The 17,710-nt window shown below is 38.1% G+C and overlaps 1 protein-coding gene across 1 annotated transcript in view; it reads left to right on the top strand.

Annotated features, from left to right (window-relative positions):
- The window catches only part of ITCH (itchy E3 ubiquitin protein ligase), a 119,995-nt gene extending 103,816 nt beyond the window's left edge, over positions 1-16,179 (top strand). The window contains exons 16-24 of the mRNA XM_050917296.1: positions 2,046-2,134; positions 3,263-3,422; positions 3,708-3,841; positions 6,044-6,184; positions 7,907-8,027; positions 8,629-8,733; positions 13,034-13,130; positions 13,587-13,659; positions 15,948-16,179. Of these exons, the coding sequence (XP_050773253.1) occupies positions 2,046-2,134; positions 3,263-3,422; positions 3,708-3,841; positions 6,044-6,184; positions 7,907-8,027; positions 8,629-8,733; positions 13,034-13,130; positions 13,587-13,659; positions 15,948-16,047 (1,020 nt within the window). The 3' untranslated portion in view covers positions 16,048-16,179. The remainder of the gene's footprint in view (positions 1-2,045; positions 2,135-3,262; positions 3,423-3,707; positions 3,842-6,043; positions 6,185-7,906; positions 8,028-8,628; positions 8,734-13,033; positions 13,131-13,586; positions 13,660-15,947) is intronic.
- The last annotated feature ends 1,531 nt before the right edge of the window (positions 16,180-17,710 follow it).

Raw genomic sequence — 17,710 nt, forward strand, 5'->3', positions numbered from 1 at the left:
AAGTTGCTTTGTTTGAAAGGATGACCTATTCCTCTGCAAGTTTGCAGGTGTGCATTTCAAACAATCAAGCACTTCTGTCAGTACATGACTACATCAGTTGGGACAAGGTATCACAATTTTATATGACAGCTCTCACAAGAATGTAGAGAGGGTTTGAAATCCATTTTGTCTGAAGGTCAGCCCAAACATTCCTGAGGCCGTTATGTGCATATGATACAGCAGCATGTTCACGTGGCTACTTCCATCACAGTGCACAAGGCTTCATGGCTCCGTTCTTCTGGAATACCAAACAAGGTCCAAACAATGATTGAGGACCTCTCATTTGAAGCTTTGTGACCTATTTAATGCCCGTACTGATGAAGCCTTGCATTCTTTGAAGGATTCAAGAGCTGCTCTCTTCTCCTTGGGACTACATGCCAGTGTCTAGTAGGAAACAGCCAGATCTCAAAGCTTCATGAGACAGGCCCTCTGGATATTTGCTACAATCCAGAGAGGACTCTGAAGCCACCAAATGGGAAGCAGATGATCCAGTGCAGGAGCCCTTCTGCCTCTTCCTTCTCTACTGTATGCCCCATGTGTACTTTACAGCAATATGTTGCACCCCATTGTTGAGACCTAGTCAGAACCATTCCAAGATATCTATCTCTCTCTCTCTCTCTCTCTCTCTCTCTCTCTCTCTCTCTCTCTCTCTCTCTTCCCCCATTTGGCAAGTGCCATTTTATTTTGGGAAGCCTGGACTCTGATTACCTCAGAAGAGTAGGTCTTAGAAATTATAAGCAAAGGGATATTCTATTCAATTTCAGTCACTTACCACCCCTACCCTTTTTCCCCGTCCATCTTCACGGATCCCTCTCACAAGACATTATTAAAACAAGAAGGAATCCTTTCTAAATTTCAAAACGGTGGAAGAGGTGCTTCTGGAATTCAGAGGGAAGAGGTTTTACTTCCATTACTTTTTAACCCCAAAGAACAACGGTGATTGGCACATGCTTCTAGATTTGAAAGGTCTCAACAAGTTCAACTGTCACTTCTAATTCAGGATGGTAACTCTGGCCACCCTAATTTCCTCCTTAGCTCTCCAAAGTTGGTTTGTGGCTCTTGGTCTGCAAGATGCCTATTTTCACATTTTGACTCACCTGGCACACAGAAAATACCCCGGATTCTAAATAGGAGCCTCTCACTGTGGTCTTTCAGCAACACCAAGAATTTTCATTAATAGCAGTTGAATTTTGTGGAAGTATAGAATTTAGCATCACAACTGCCGACAGCTAGGAGAGCTTTTAAAAAAAGGTTTTCATTCCAAATTCAGGGTCTCATGGGAGAGCAAAAACTGGTTGTCCTTGGACAGATTTATATGAAATCACCACATCGACTGGATTGTTGTGAATGTCTGCTGTCTGACCAAATCAGCATAGTCACAAATTTGGTATTATGCCAAATATAGCACTAAGGAAATTGCTTTTTAACATCCAAGTTTCTTCTTGGTACCAGAAATAAATATGGCCTGTGTGCAAAGATTAATTTTATCTTGAAAATTATATTACATCTACTTGTGGGAGGAAACTGTGGAATGGAAAATGTGAATTTATAAACACATTTTAAAGAATTTATTTTGTGGCTTTTTTAGTTGTTTAACATGTCTGTTAGAGACTTCTCTCCTATTCTTCCTGGCTAGCTTACCATTTAGTGTGACATTTTAGGGGTACTCAGTAGCCCTGTGTTTTCGTTTTGGATTAGCCACTGATTTGGGGTACAGATTGTTATCCTTTTTATAGTTGAAAGACTATACTTGATAGACTAATACATTCCATTTAACAATTCTTGTGTTCCTTTTCTGTCACTTGTACACCTTTCATCTTCTAATCTGCTAGATAGAAATATGTTTCTGCCAATTCCTCAAACATTTCAGGAAATGTTGCTTTATGCACTGTACCTAGTTCACTTCATGGTCAATGAAAATATAATTTCCACACTATTGGATAGCAAATCGTAATATTCCGAGACCAGCTGCTTTTATTCTTCATAACCATTTTTTTTTCACTAAGATAATGAGCTTCAGCCCTCAGGATCTGCGAAGACGCTTGTGGGTCATTATTCCTGGAGAAGAAGGTTTAGATTATGGAGGTGTTGCAAGGTAAACAAAAGAAATGTATGTGTCACATAACAGATCAATCTGAACACCTCATTCTATGAATATTTGGTGTGAACAATTCTCACAAGGAGATTCTTTGTTTGCTGTCTTTTTAAAATGCCAATGAGAGTTTTTCCCCCCTCTCTATATATGATCACTTCTGCAGTCCTAAAATGCATTGTCAAAACTATTGTAGGAGGAAGTCTTCCTGTGTGAATATATATTAAGTTTAAAGTGCCTCAATAAAGTTTAGAGCAAGCATTTATGTAACTCTGCACAATAACTCATAGTATTCTCAAATTTTGTTCCATGTGCAAGTCTTTTTGTAGTACTTAAAATGAATATGCACCCAGTACTTGCAGGTCTGTTTTTGCTATACTTTTTTTTCATATACAGTATTATGAATTAACCTTATATTGTCAATGTGTTGTAAAATGCAAGATGATAATATTGTGAGAGGAAAGACAGTAGTATATTTCATGCGATTCACTCATTAGCCTTGGGATTATACTTGAATTTTAATTTGCAAATAAATATAAAACATCCATGCTTGCCACCAGGAAATTCTAATTTGTATTTAGTCTTAAGGTTAAAAAGTGAATTCTTGAATTTACACTCCCAGCAAAGAATTGGAAACAAGTTGTAGTATAATATGGATACCTGTTCCACAAAGGGTGATAGTGATAATTTTTTTAAAATATGAACCTGTCAGAATTGATCTCTGCCAGATTTCCTACTTCTCATAGAAAAGCAGCCTTTGTAAATACCTGCCACAGAGAAAAGAAATGCACTTTCTAAACCAGAAATGCTCGCTGACACCCAGACCTATGTTAATTGATACAATAAACTACATCTGAAGCTTAAGTCAGTGATCACTTCATTTGAGAGCTAGCCAACTGTGGACGTTAGACATACTACTTTTTTGAGCTGCATCAGTTAATCATGTAGCATGCTGACACCTACTGTGCGCTAGCAATAGGCAGCTTAATAATTTTCTAGATAGACGAGTGTTAACAGTTGAGCACTAGCCAGTCCCTAAAATAATTTGTAGCATATGTAGTAGCAAGGGTACTTTCTAATGTCATCCTGTTTTCTTTTGAAGTGTTCATGATGTTTTTTGTGTGATTTCAGGGAATGGTTCTTTCTGTTGTCACATGAAGTGTTGAACCCAATGTATTGCCTGTTTGAATATGTAGGGAAGGATAACTACTGCTTACAGATAAACCCAGCTTCTTACATTAATCCAGACCACCTGAAATACTTCCGTTTTATTGGCAGATTCATTGCTATGGTAAGTTCAGATAATCAGTACACATCCACCATAGTGTGTGTTTATTTTTAAATGTCTAGTTTAAAACACAGAAGTTGTTTCAGATCAAGACATTTATTGCCAGAAGGCTGGCTGTAACAGCCAATACATTCAGATCACACTTTGAGGTGTGCCAGTAGTAGTGATGGTATTACAGAACATCTTACAACACCTTTGGGCTCCAGGGTATACTTGATACATTATATTGGAATATTAGGTAATCAAGCATTCTTTGGATCATGCCTTGTCTGTTTTCATGTTTTTTAGGCTTTGTTCCATGTGAGATTCATAGATACAGGTTTCTCTCTGCCGTTCTATAAGCGTATCCTAAACAAGCCAACAGGACTCAAGGATTTAGAATCTGTTGATCCAGAGTTTTACAACTCTCTCATCTGGGTAAAGTGAGTTTCTAACTTTTTCATTCGTTTTTGAAATAAAAATCCAGATGTTTTTGAAGTTTCATTTTATTTATTTGTGTAATTTAGATATAAATTTGAAATGTTTTGCAGACAGATATTGAATAATAGAACTGTATAAATTGCAGACCAGCACTGAACTTCTTGCATTTTACTGTCATTCCAACATACATGTTCAGTAGTTTGGTAATGCTAAGATTAACTGTCCTCCATAATTCACTGAATATTGCACAAACTAGCCTTCCATTTCTGTTTGTTTTCCCTTTGAATTCATCTAAGTGAATATAAGCAGTCTTACACATTGTTGGAAATAGAAATGTCTGAATAGATAATCAAATATTGTGTCCCAACGGTAGATTCAATATTTAAAAAAAGTCTTTAGTGTAAGTTAATGTAAAAGGTGTTTCAGTGGAGTCAGCTAATGCCCAAGCCCAGTATTACTTTCTTTTCAAAAAATTCTTTCCTTTCTATGAAAAAACCAAAACCAAAAATACACCAAATATTATGATGTCTGAAATGAAGAGTTAGTGGATCTCAACTTATTCTTCACTTCCCTCTAATCCTTCATTGATCACCCCATCCAAATTCTACTTGTCTCTTAAAATTTGCAAAAAATATACTCCATAGTGTTTAAAAAAACAAGTATTTCTAAAGCAATTAAAGCACTTCAAAGTTTAACTTGATTAAAATCTCTGCCTTTTCCTATCCTTGATTCCTGTGCTTCCTTGCACCCCCGCCCTTGACTCCAAGACCTTTCACCTCTTATCTCTCCCATCTGTGCCCTCTCAATATCGTGTCCATGCTCTATGTACCCTTACCTCATAGCTTTCCCCTACCTTGAAATTTGGACAAATTTGGAGTTTGTTGGCCCAAGTCACTTTGGAAAGTTGAGTAAAAACAAATTATAAAACTTCAGGTGTATTTTGAAAACATCGTAACTTTAAAATATATTTTTTTAGGCACACTTCCAGAAAAAACTACTCTTGATTGAGGCGTAATATTAAAAATTTCACTAAGATTAATTACTTTCCGGGGAAAGTAGAGGAAGATTTGAAAATAATGCTTAAAATGGAAAGCTAGATTCAACTCTGCTTAACAAGGAGCTGATCCATAATAATACAAATATAATAGAAAAATGGGCCCTGTGGATGTGATCAGTAGCAAAAACTATAGAATTGTAGTTCTTATTTATAAAGCACCTGCATTGCTGGAGCACTCAAGATGCTTTATTTTATAATAAAATAATATTAGGAACATAGTTTTAAAATGCCTTATAAGCTTAACAAATAAAAACAGGGAGGAATCTCTTTAAAAAGAAGAAAATGGAAACTGGGAGTAGGAAACAATAATTACAAATGTAGTAATGGTCAAATTTAAAAACACTTTTTGGAATAATAAATTATAATAAAAAGACAATATTTAGTTCTACTTGAGTGCAGGAGACTGGACTAGAAGACCTCTTGAGGTTCCTTCCAGTCCCATGTTCCTATGATTCTATGACATTGAGATATACTGAAATCTAGTGAGAAATTGATTGAGATAAATTTTAGAAAGAAGTAAGTCCCACACCTGCAGACTCACCACAAAAAGGCCCAGTGGCCTAGCAGCTTAAGACTGAGTGAAGGGAACCTTAGCTAGTAATTGGGGTTTGGGCAAAGGTATCCATGAAACTGAGGCTTAGAAAGTAAGTATAATCTCTAGAGTTTACGTGTTTATGGGCTTTAAAGTCAAAAGTTCCATTGTAAAATCAGCTTGGTATATCATCATCAGCTAAAATGGGGAGGCGGGAAATGCAGGGATGCATTTTTTGATACAGTATGATCACATTAACTCCAGACATCAAATGCTACATTCTATACAAGCTGAAAATGACAGAAGAGCACTGCTGAAAGACCTACAAGAGGGAAATTACAATTAACAATCCTTGTAATCATGAGAGGGCATGTGTTGCTGATGCAGTCATCCAACTAAATTACTGTTCGGCCTGCACACGTTGTGCAAGTAGAAAAGTGTACATGTAACATCAGACACATAGCTTTTTTTGAAAAGCCTGTAGTCAAAAGTGATTCTTAACTTGAGTCATGAACTCTGAAAAAGTTTGCTTAATAAGACTCTTGATTAAAAACCTCATCTAGTTAGCATATGACCTCTTGGCAGTTATTTACAATACATGTTTGTTTCTTGCAGAGAAAACAATATTGAAGAATGTGGCTTGGAAATGTATTTCTCAGTGGATAAAGAAATTCTAGGTGAAATAAAGAGCCATGATTTGAAACCTAACGGTAGCAACATTCTGGTCACAGAAGAAAATAAAGACGAATATATTAGGTAAGAACAAATGAGGGGTTTTTTAATCTATTCCTTTACCTCCATCTGTTTCTTTCCCTAATTAAAGCAAAAGTTGAATTTATCTAGCTTCATAATTTAAAGCGCCACAGAAATCCTTTCAATGAATAACTGATACTATTAGCAGCAAGTGATTGTTTTGGATGTCATTTCTGAAGAGTGACTTTTAAGAGAAGCTGAAGAGCCACTCTTGTACTGAAGATGTTCAAGCTTAATGTCCAATATGCTCTGATAGTCAAAAATCTGAACGTCAGATTATAAACCATTTCAGAGTCCACTGAAATACTAGCTACCACTTTTATACTGTCAGATTTAAAACATTTGTTTACATCTCGCATGTTTTTTAATGTTTTTCTTATTGTCTATCCAAAAATATGTTTAAAAGTTGTCTGTTAGCTGCACGTGCAGTGCAATCAAAATGCTTATTTTGTGATGTCACAGTCATAGCCTGGAAAATACTGTGATGTCATAAATATGAGATTGACTTCCCTACAGAAACATTCTGAAGCTGTGTTGGGTGGGAATGATCTTTTATTTAAAAAAGATGCTGTTATCTTGAATACTGGCAAAGAGAATGCAGGAATGTATGGGCCAAATAAACTTGTTAATATTGAAGTCAATTCCACCATATTTGCTGCAGTATGAATACCTTACACTAACGATGAGTACTGGAGGCACAGAATAAAGTGAATCTCATTTTTTTCATTTCTAAATTATTTATTCTGTTAAGATTAGTGTTGGTTGGCAGGTCTTGGTATAATTACATGAATGAGCTGTGACAAAGTGTCAAACTGTATCAAACGTTTCTAAATAAATAACACTATGTCACACAAAGGGTAACACATTAGATAGGGAGCACTTTTATATTTTGGAAGATATTAATAATAGAAAACCTCCTGAATAGAATCTGCAAAAAACAAAAAAAAAAAACCAAAAAAAAACCCCACCTTCTCTTTTAGCTTTCAGCAGCCCAGGTAAAGTTCGGATTCCTATTGCACTCCCAATTTTCTGTCTCTTCCTGTGTCCTGCTTTGTCTCCTGAGTTGCTAGGATTGATACCAGAAATTAGCCTTCTCTCCTCTAGACTCCAATTCTCCTGACAGGTTAGGCTTGAATTCAGCATAATATCTGCTTCTCCCTGGGTTCAGGTTCTCCGGGTCTCCTGCCTGCTTTTCACCCTTTTATTTATGGAGAGTGGAATTTCTGCCACAGAGCAAAGTTTCATGATTAGCAGACACAAATATGGAACTTTCCAAATGGACATAGTCGTTTCTTGGTAAGCTAGCAGTCCTCATTATCTTCACCAGTACAATTTGACCTAGTTTTTACCTTTTCTTGGTTAATGACTGAGATTTCTGGGGAAAATATTGGACAAAAAAAAATCTTTTTCTTTTTTCTCAAATACCTAGGGACTGCTGTGCACTCATTAGTATAATCGCTGGATAGATACTGCCTCCTCTTTGATCATGTAAGCTTTTTCTTAGCGGAATGGTCAGAAATGGAAGGTTTTAACTTCACTTTAATGCTGGTTTGTGCTATGTTGAGATATGTTACAAATTAAGTGGTGTTTTGTCCTCAGAACTTTCCATAATATTCTTTAACATAGTTCACAGTTCATCACAAAGTAGGCTAACAAAAGAAATGTGGATCTGGGCAGCATGGGACAGTTTAAATGACAGATTACCTTATCTTTTTCCTTTTCCAGGCTGGTAGCAGAATGGAGACTCTCCCGTGGTGTTGAAGAACAGACACAAGCTTTCTTTGAAGGCTTCAATGAAATTCTTCCACAGCAGTACTTGCAGTACTTTGATGCCAAGGAACTAGAGGTGAGGGACTTATTTGGGTACGAGTAGGCACAGTTGATGTTAAAGTTAACAAGACTCAGTGGGAGTCTAGCCCTCAATTTGCAAAGCAGGGCTGTGTGATTGTTGAAGAAACTGTTGGTTAGTGGTGAAAATTTTTCCTAAACAGTTTCTGGGGTTAACACATTTCCCTCTAGGAAGCATTTTTTATTTCAAAACAAAAATATGGAGAAGTTATATACACAGAAGAGAGCAGTGTTATGGTTCACACTCAGTAGTCAAATTTAATATTTCTTTTAACTGAGCTCTATATTTGAGGTTAAAAAACAAGCAGTTATTCACCTTTTCATTAGGGAAGATTATCCCATTCTATCTGGTTTCTTCATAATCAGTGATTACCCTTTCCTATAGCAGGTCTGAATAAAGCTCTGTGTCCGTGAGGTCACCAGCATTACTGCTTATTGATTGGTGGAACCAAGGAGCTACTTGAAAATAAAATAAAAAGTGAATATACAGTAATAGTAGGTGTTTCCAAGTGCAAGCACAGATGTCCTTTGCTGCCACCATATAGAAGCCATTGAAACAAAATATTAGCTTATACCTCTATATTTTCCCCCCAAAAAAGGTGCTTTTATGCGGAATGCAAGAGATTGACTTAACTGACTGGCAGAGACACACCATTTATCGTCACTACACCAGGACAAGCAAACAGATTATGTGGTTTTGGCAGGTTTGTGGTTGATTTTTTCCTTTATTTTTAAAAATAAGAATTACAGAAGGGGTGGGACGATGTTACAGCATGATGAGCAAAAAACAAAATCACAAAACAAGCCTGTGCTATCATAATACGTCCAGTGCCACTGTATTTGTGCAAAGTAATGAACATTGGAAAACATAATCCCAACTATACATTCAAAATGATAGAGTCTAAATTAACAGTTACCACTCAAGAAAGAGATCTTGGAGTCATGGTTAGCTCTCTGAAAACAACTGCTCAATGTGCAGTGGCAATCAAGGAAGCTAACAGAATATTAGGAACCATTGGGAAAGGAATGGATAGGAAGACAGTAAATATCCTAATGCCACCATATAAATCCACACCTTAAATACTACATGCAGTTCTGGTCACCCCATCTCAAAAAACATATATATATTAGAATTGGAAAAGGTATAAAGAAGGGCAACAAATTTGATTAGGGGGATGAAACAGCTTCCATATGAAGAGAGATTAAAAAGACTGGCTGTTCAGCTTAGAAAAGAGACAACGGGGGGGTTATGATAGAAGTCTATAAAATCATGAATGCTGTGGAGAAAGTGAATAAGGAAGTGTTGTTTACCCCTTCACATAACACAAGAACTTGGGGTCACCCTATGAAACCATTAAGCAGTAGGTTTAAAATAAACAAAAGGAAGTACTTCTTCAGACAACACGGTCAACCTGTGGAACTCATTGCCAGAGGATATTGCGAAGGTTAAAACTATAATGGCATTCAAAAACATATTAGACAAGTTCATGGAGAATATGTCCATCGATGGCTATTTGTCAAGATGGTCAGGGATGTAACTCCATGCTCTGAGTGTCCCTAGCCTCTGACTACCAGAAGCTGGGAGTGGACGACAGGATGGATCATTCAGTTGCCTGTTCTGTTCATTCCCTTTGAAGCACCTGGCATTGGCCACTGACAGAAGACAGGATACTGGGATAGATGGATCATTAGTCTGATTCAGTGTGTTCGTTCTTATGTTCTTTATGTTAGGCTATCATGCAGCCAGACAAAATGATCTGGCTGACACCGTCCTTCGTTCTCCAGTGGCCAAACAAGCAAAACGAAAATACCAGGTTCCATCCCAGGATTTGAGCAGTTCTATCTACATGCAATCCGGGCTTTTTAGATGTCGCCACAGTGAATGAGAGAATTTGTCAGGGCCGTGCTAAGGTCACCCCATGACAAAGGCACTAAAAAGCTTGGTGTTTTTGGCGGGAAAAAACGACACCTTCCTAGGACTTGAATTTGGTGTTATCTGTGTTTATGGACCCTCCTTTTGAGCTGTTGGCATGCTCTTTTCTGCTCCTTTCATCAAAGGTAGCATTTTTTTAGTGGTCATGTCCTTTGCCAGGAGGGTAGGTGACCTAAATGGGTTGGTCACAGATCCACCTTGCACATTTTCTGCAAAGACAATGTCCAGCGTAGATTGCTCCCTCAGTTTCTCTCTAAAGTGGGCTCTGACTTCTCCATGAACCAGTTTACCTGCCAGTTTTCTTTCCAAAGCCACATATGCACAGGGATGGAAGGAGACTCCAACACCTGGGACATTTGTGTGCATTGACTTTTTACCTAAATAGGACAAGGCCCAAAAAGGCCTCTTCCCAACACTTTGTGTCATAAGCAGAACATACAAGAGGTCCAAGAACAGCTCAGAGGCTCTCTAAATGAATCACTAGTTGGATCATAAAGGTTTATACTGCTAAGGGAGTAACGCCTCCTAATAGTTTCATGACACTCTTGACTCGAGCCCAGTCAACCTTGGCTTCATTTTGGCATATGTTCCAGTTGTAGATGTTTGTAGAGCAACGGCATGGTCCTCGGTCTGTACTTTTACCAGACATTCAGACTGTTGCTTCAAGGGAAAATGCAGACGTAGGCAAGGCAGTCCTACAGTGCCTCTTCTGAGATTTGGGGCCCCACCTCCTGAAGTAACAGCTTGAGAGTCACTTAAAATATAATGGACATATGCAAGCACTCCAAGAAGGAAAAACAGTTACTGACCTTTTTGTAACTGCTGTTTTTCAAATGTGTTGCATGTGTCTGTTACACGACCCACCCCAGTGCATCAGAGTCTACCGCTGGGCTCTAGTGCAAAGGAACTGGAGGGGGTGAGGCTTCTCCGCCCTTTCCGTCCTCCGAGGAGCTGAGCAGTGGGCAGGGCTGCCCAATGGGTACTGCTAGGGAAAATTCTCCAGCACCAGTGCAGATGCCTACAGTGTAATGGACATATGCAACACAACTCAGAACAACAGTTACAGAAAGTAAGTGGTCTTTCTCTCTAAGAACTTGCAGCAAAGCCCATCCTTCTATCATGTGTCTTTATTAATTAGCCCTACACAGATCAGGAAAACATGCTACCTGCTAAAAGAAAGAAATGGCCATAAAGTGCGAAGAAGTAGTTGTCCTAGCAATGCTGATGGTTTTCAGCTTTGATAAAGCATTCCACAACTTCTGCTGGGGTGGACCTAAGATCAGAGAGGCTTGTTTCCTCCTAAATTGAGGAACCCTGTTAAAACCTGCCTTGTAGGGGCAGGTAGCAACTGGCACTACTGACAATTCTGAACCCCAAAACACTAAAGGGATTCCAGCATCCTGCCCAGCTGTCCCTTTGTATCCCCAGGGCTTTATTACAAATTGTGAATCTGAAATAGCATTAGTGATGCTATTATCAGTCCCTGCATACAGCAAGTCTGGAAATACATATTCTCCTGCAGGTGCTGGAGACATTAATTCCCTTATGACTGCCATGATGCTTGGAGAACTAGATGTTTGGCTGTTGGTAATAGGCAGTACAGTTCAGTTTATCCAACCTGAGCATAATTTTTCTGTTATCAGAATTACATTCTACTCTCTTCCCTCCTCCCCTAATATTAATACTGCCACCAAAATGGGAATATATTCCCAAGAAGGATATGTTCCTTGTTACACCAGTAGAAAGGCAACCTTCCAGCCAGACGTTAGCAGTAAATAGGATGAAATTCAATAAGGACAAATGCAAACTACTCCACGAACAATCAGTTGCACATACACAAAATGATAAATGACTGCCTAGGAAGGAGTACTGCGGAAAGGGATCTGGGGGTCATAGTGGATCACAAGCTAAATATGAGTCAACAGTGTAACACTGTTGCAAAGTAAGCAAACAACATTCTGGAATGTATTAGCAGAAGTATTGTAAGTAAGACATGAAAAGCAATTCTTCCGTTCTACTCCACTCTGATTAGGCCTCAACTGTAGTATTGTGTCCAGTTCAGGGCGCCACATTTCAGGAAAGATGTGGACAAATTGGAGAAAGCCCAGAGAAGAGCAACAAAAATGATTAATGATCTAGAAAACATGACATATGATGGAAGATTGAAAAAATTGGGGTTGTTATAGTCTGGAGAAGAGAGGATTAAGAGGGATATAACAATTTTCAAGTATATAAAAGATTGTTACAAGAAGGAGGGAGAAAAATTGTTCTTTACCTCTGAGGATAGGACAAGAAGCAATGGGGTTTAAATTGCAGGAAGGAAGGTTTAGGCTGGACATTAAGAAAAACCTCCCAACTGTCAGAGTGGTTAAGCACTGGAATAAATTGCCTAGGGAGGTTGTGGAATCTCCATCATTGGGGATTTTTAAGAGTAGGTTGAATAAACACCTGTCAGGGATGGTCTAGACCATACTTAGTCCTGCCTTGAGTGCAGGGGCCTGGACTAGATGGTCTCTCAAAGTCCCTTCCAGTTCCATGATTCTATATCAAATGTTGGATACTGAGTGTCTTATGTTCAAAGTGGAGAGTAGAACAGTGTAGTATTAAATGATCATCTCTTGGTCAGTATTTTAGAACATTTTTCAGAAACCTATTTATTGTCTTTCCTAAAATAATTAGGATCTATCTTGATGCACTCCAAAGAAAATTCTGATAGTCACTTATGCAGACAGAAACCCAACATGTTCTTAATTCTGAATAAAGAGACCAAATAACTTAAATGTAACACAATATGTAACTTTTCATCTTCCTCTTCACCTAACTCGTGTTCTTTTGGGCAAGCAATTTAACCTCTCTATTCAGTGGCTTATTTGTGAAATGGGGGTTATAATGTTTCCCTACTTTGTAAGGTGCTGAGAGATACTTTATTAATGTAAACTATTACTGCTCCAGAGGCTTTTCACAGTAATATAACTAATTGGTTAATTTATGGTCACTGATGTTCTTTGTGAAAATAATTGTGTGTGTAGAAGGTGCACCTACATATCTGTTTGATATTCATTCCCTTTCAGTTTGTGAAAGAAATAGATAATGAGAAGAGAATGCGATTACTCCAGTTTGTTACAGGAACATGCAGATTACCGGTTGGAGGATTTGCTGACCTCATGGGTATGCAGAATAATCCTTCTAATGTATTAACTCATTTTTGAAAAGGACAAAACTGTATTTTGAGATTGTTTATGAACAGCATTTTTTGCAATGAATCAAACCAAATACATTTCACTAGCTATTCTCATAATTCTCCATTATATTTCAACTATGACAGGGTGGAGGAAAACACACTGATCTCAAGTGCCCCCAGACTTCCTTCAAGACCATTTCTTTAAATTTGTGCATTTCACCATGTAAATGGTTTGATCTGGCTGGAGATGAGTGATTGGAGGCACACTCCTTTATTCTATGACCCGTAAAGATCTTGTCTTTCTGAGGTGCTTTAGATTTCATGTGTAGTAGGAGGTGAAAAAATATTATCTACTGCATTAAGGAAAGCTAGCTATATCCCACACTTACCCATATTTGCAGCTGGCATGAGAATCACTTTAAAATACTTGATTTTTATTGCAGGGAGCAACGGACCCCAAAAGTTTTGTATTGAAAAAGTTGGAAAAGAAAACTGGTTACCTAGAAGTCATACTTGGTGAGTACTCATTAAATTAGAATATTATTTTCCTTCTAATAATCCTTTGTTACTGATAGACTACTTTAATCTTTTAGCAAAGGTTAATACAGCAGCATTTTGTCTTGGGACTCTAAGCATAAATGATGCTCAGAAATATCTAGGGGTCCAGAGATTACAAACAAAAATTCACTCGGGCCTGGAATCTGCTTTACAGCAATAAATCACGCTGTATTCTGCAAATCCTACATTAGCTTTAGCTAAAGTGGAGAATGCCCACGACCTTTTGGAGTCAGGCCCTAAATAAGTATGGATAATCATTTTAAACTGAATCGTAGTTTAGTGTAGTCCCAAAACAATTTTATAGTTCTTACTCTAAACCAGGGATCAGCAACCTTTCAGAAGTGCGGTGCCGAGTCTTCATTTATTCACTCTAATTTAAGCTTTCGTGTGTCAGTCATACATTTTAATGTTTTTAGAAGGTCTCTTTCTATAAGTCTATAATATATAACTAAACTATTGTTGTATGTAAAGTAAATAAGGTTTTTAAAATGTTTAAGAAGCTTCATTTAAAATTAAATTAAAATGCAGAGCTCCCCAGACCGGTGGCCAGGACCCAGGCAGTGTGAGTGCCACTGAAAATCAGCTTGTGTGCTGCCTTTGGCACGTGTGCCATAGGTTGCCTACCCCTGCTCTAAACCTTAGTGAGCCACATATTTGTTTCCAGTGGGTAATCAACCTTATTTTTAACTTGGTCTACATTTTTTATTACCCTCCACGTGTTTTTCTGTCCAGCTGTAGCAAACAATACCCTCTGCAAAAGTGGAACTGTCTGTAAAAGAAACTGAGGATCACACAATCCTAGTTATTTTCCTTCTACAGCGAGATCCAGATATATAGCATTTCTTCTATCACTGGTTGTGTCTCAGTTGATAGTTTGGTGCTTGGCATATTTTGATGGACATGTTAGGAGCCAAGTATTTATATTGCATGAAATTTATTAATGCTTTGGAGTATGGCAGGAAAGGCACAAATGATAGAGACTGCTTTTGGGAGTGTGGTAAGGGGGATACATTGGACTAGTGCTCTGTAGCTGAGATGGGTGTTTCAGAAAAAATCAAGTATTGACACAAAAAATGGAGCCAAGAGAGTCAGAAATTATGCATAGCTGTAACTCTTGACTTCAAGTTGTTTCTTGTATAGCAATTTCTTCCCTTCTAACTGCACTTTCTATAAATAAAACTTTACTCTTAGCTCACAGCCAGCTGTCTTTTGTAAGAATATCCTTAGGCAAGTCACCTGCAGTCATTGAACCCCGAACCTCCAGATCTAAAAGCATGAGCTTCTACTGCTTGAGCTAAAAGATAAAATCTGTTAGCACAGAGGCAAGGACTCATAACTCTGTCTATGTGGTGCAGTCACTATCAGGAGACAGAGTCGTGCCTAGTGTGGGTTACATAAACATCTGGCCAAAGGAATGTCTCAATTAATTTCCAGTTTCGAAAGCTGTAAGGGCCCCTGTGGGAATTGTTTCCTACTGTAGTAAATCTTATGCAAAGATGATTGAATGCCAACACAGTCTGACTGTTGCCATTTTAACATACTAAATGTGTTCCTTCCTCCATCAAGAGAAGCTCAAATTTCTCATGACTTTAAAGTTTAGTTGATTATTGTATATTGTTAGAATCCTGCCCTTATTCACTCAAAAATAACTTGAACCTTTCAACAACCAGAATCTGTCTTTAATGTATAGTACGGTCCCCATATTTTGTGGCATTGTGGTACAGCATACTGAAAATTCTGTGGCAGCTTCAGTAAATTTTTTGAAAACTATTGTGAATAAATCATGAGAATCTATCTGTTATGGTATTAAATTCTCCACCTGTGAAGGCATGGGTAGGCAGTTTGGGATTGGGTAAGCATTTTAGCTTTATATTCCTGCTAAAATGCTTGGGTGCCTAGCTTAACACTTTAAAGGGATCTGATTTTCAGTGGATAAGTGCACCAGACGTCAGGAAATCCAGTCTCTTTCAAATGTGTCAAGATTTGCACCCAAAAATAGAGGCATCTGAAATCACTGGTCACCTTTTGAAAATGTGTAGATCCAGGCTATCAGTGGATTTTTTTCTTTCTCTATCTAAATATAAAATAAATAGCTGTGTAATAAGTGTGACTTCTACTCCAGACAGTGGAGAGTTGAGTACCCTGGATTTGTGTTCAAGTGTATCTGTTAGTAACATGATAGTTTTTGTTGTGTTTTTGATTTTTTTTTCATTCTTTTTTAGAAGTTGTTTAATTTTTATTTTCAGTTTCAATCGCTTGGACCTGCCACCCTACAAGAGTTATGAGCAGCTGAAGGAAAAATTATTATTTGCAATTGAAGAAACAGAAGGATTTGGGCAAGAGTAATCACATGTGGGAATTTGCACCCTGAAGAACATGAACTTGTGTGGTGTACGTTCTTCACTTCCTCTGCTTGTTGCACATCTCATTGTAAAGTAAACTTGACTAGGATTTACTTAAACAACATCCATTTACTTACACACTAGTAATTATCCTGAGACTTTATCCCCACTAACTCTGGATTTCTACAGAGCCCTTCCAGAAATCAAATCAGCAAATTACTCATCTAAAAATGATATCTGACCTAACTAGAGATTTAATACCGCTCTTAGCTCTGTTTTGTTTCACTCTTCATTAATTAGATGCGTCCTCCTTAATGACAGTTTTTTTTAAAACTAGTCTTCCTTTCCTTTTTAGTAGCATTTCTTTTGCTACTGATGCACTGGAAAGTCCATTGGTAGCTGCAATGCTGCAGCATCCTCATGCACCTCTTTACAACAGTGTTTTAGAGCCAACCTGTAACCAGTCTCTGGATACTACGAGCAAATCCATTGCTTGTGCTGTTGTTTCTTACTCACGTGTGGCCTGACTGTTCCCCCCCCCCCCCCCCCCCCCGGAGCTTTTTCACATTTCCTCTTGATTCAGATCATTGCTAAGGGGGTGTAGAACTACTGCACATGTCCAGAGTATAGCTTTGGTTTTGTTTTTTTTTTAATCCTATTAATTCTGGCATGATAACCTGTCTGAGGTTGTTGCTGTGTTTGAGCACCCTCTCCAATCTCAGAAGAATTTTGATCCATTTCCGTATAATACACACTTAATGTCAGATACAATATTAACACTATGGTACTTCAACACTCATTTTGCAAAAGACGAGACCACCTGGGATTGCAAGTAAATGCACTGAATACATTTGCAAACTGATGTTTCTTATCAAATGAGTTAATGGAAAGTAGACTTGATGTTGCTGTTAAGTGCCCAATCAAATAGTTCTAAGATTGTATCCAGTTGTCAGGAAAAGGGATAGCATGTAACTGGATTCTAAAACGTGGCTATAAAGCAGCCTTGCTTATAATTTTAGCGGAGAACTGATGTGCTATAATTGGCTAAGAGACAGTTAAAGTTTAGTCAAGGATTGCAGACTTCCAAATGTAGCTATATCAGTAAATTCAGTAACTCCATAGAGGTTAGAACTAATGTGTTCAGACTAACTCAGCCCTGAGTTGCTTCTGAGCAGTAACTTCTGTAGTGTGTTTTCTTTCTGATGTGGACGGATAACACCTTTCACTTCCCGTTATAGTCTTAGTATTACAATTCTCTAGCTGCATACAATAGTATTTTACATTATACTTCCTCTTTTGGAATGAATGCACTTTCTGTATATGGTCAGCTCTCTCCCTGGCCTTCCTCCCTCCAGATGGTGAAACTTCAGTGGGATGAGTTTCTAACTATGGGAAGAGAGAGACACTTGAAATGGCAGTAGTGCATGTTAATGCCTACGTGCCACTGTCACAATGCCCTTTGGAAGGCTTCTGATATTAGAGCTGGAAGAGGACAGATGGGCACTGTCCAATCAAGTTTCCATCTCGGAAGAAAATGTTTCCTACCATTTATTGTGAGGGCTTTTCTGTAGCAGATCATGCAAAGGGATCAGTTGTTCCTCAGTATGTGCTTGTAAGAAGGGAGAATGGCTTAGACCTCTATAGTGTTTTACTTTCTTTGCCATGCG

The sequence above is a fragment of the Gopherus flavomarginatus genome, chromosome 11 (assembly GCF_025201925.1).
Source record: "Gopherus flavomarginatus isolate rGopFla2 chromosome 11, rGopFla2.mat.asm, whole genome shotgun sequence".
Lineage (NCBI taxonomy): Eukaryota > Metazoa > Chordata > Testudines > Testudinidae > Gopherus > Gopherus flavomarginatus.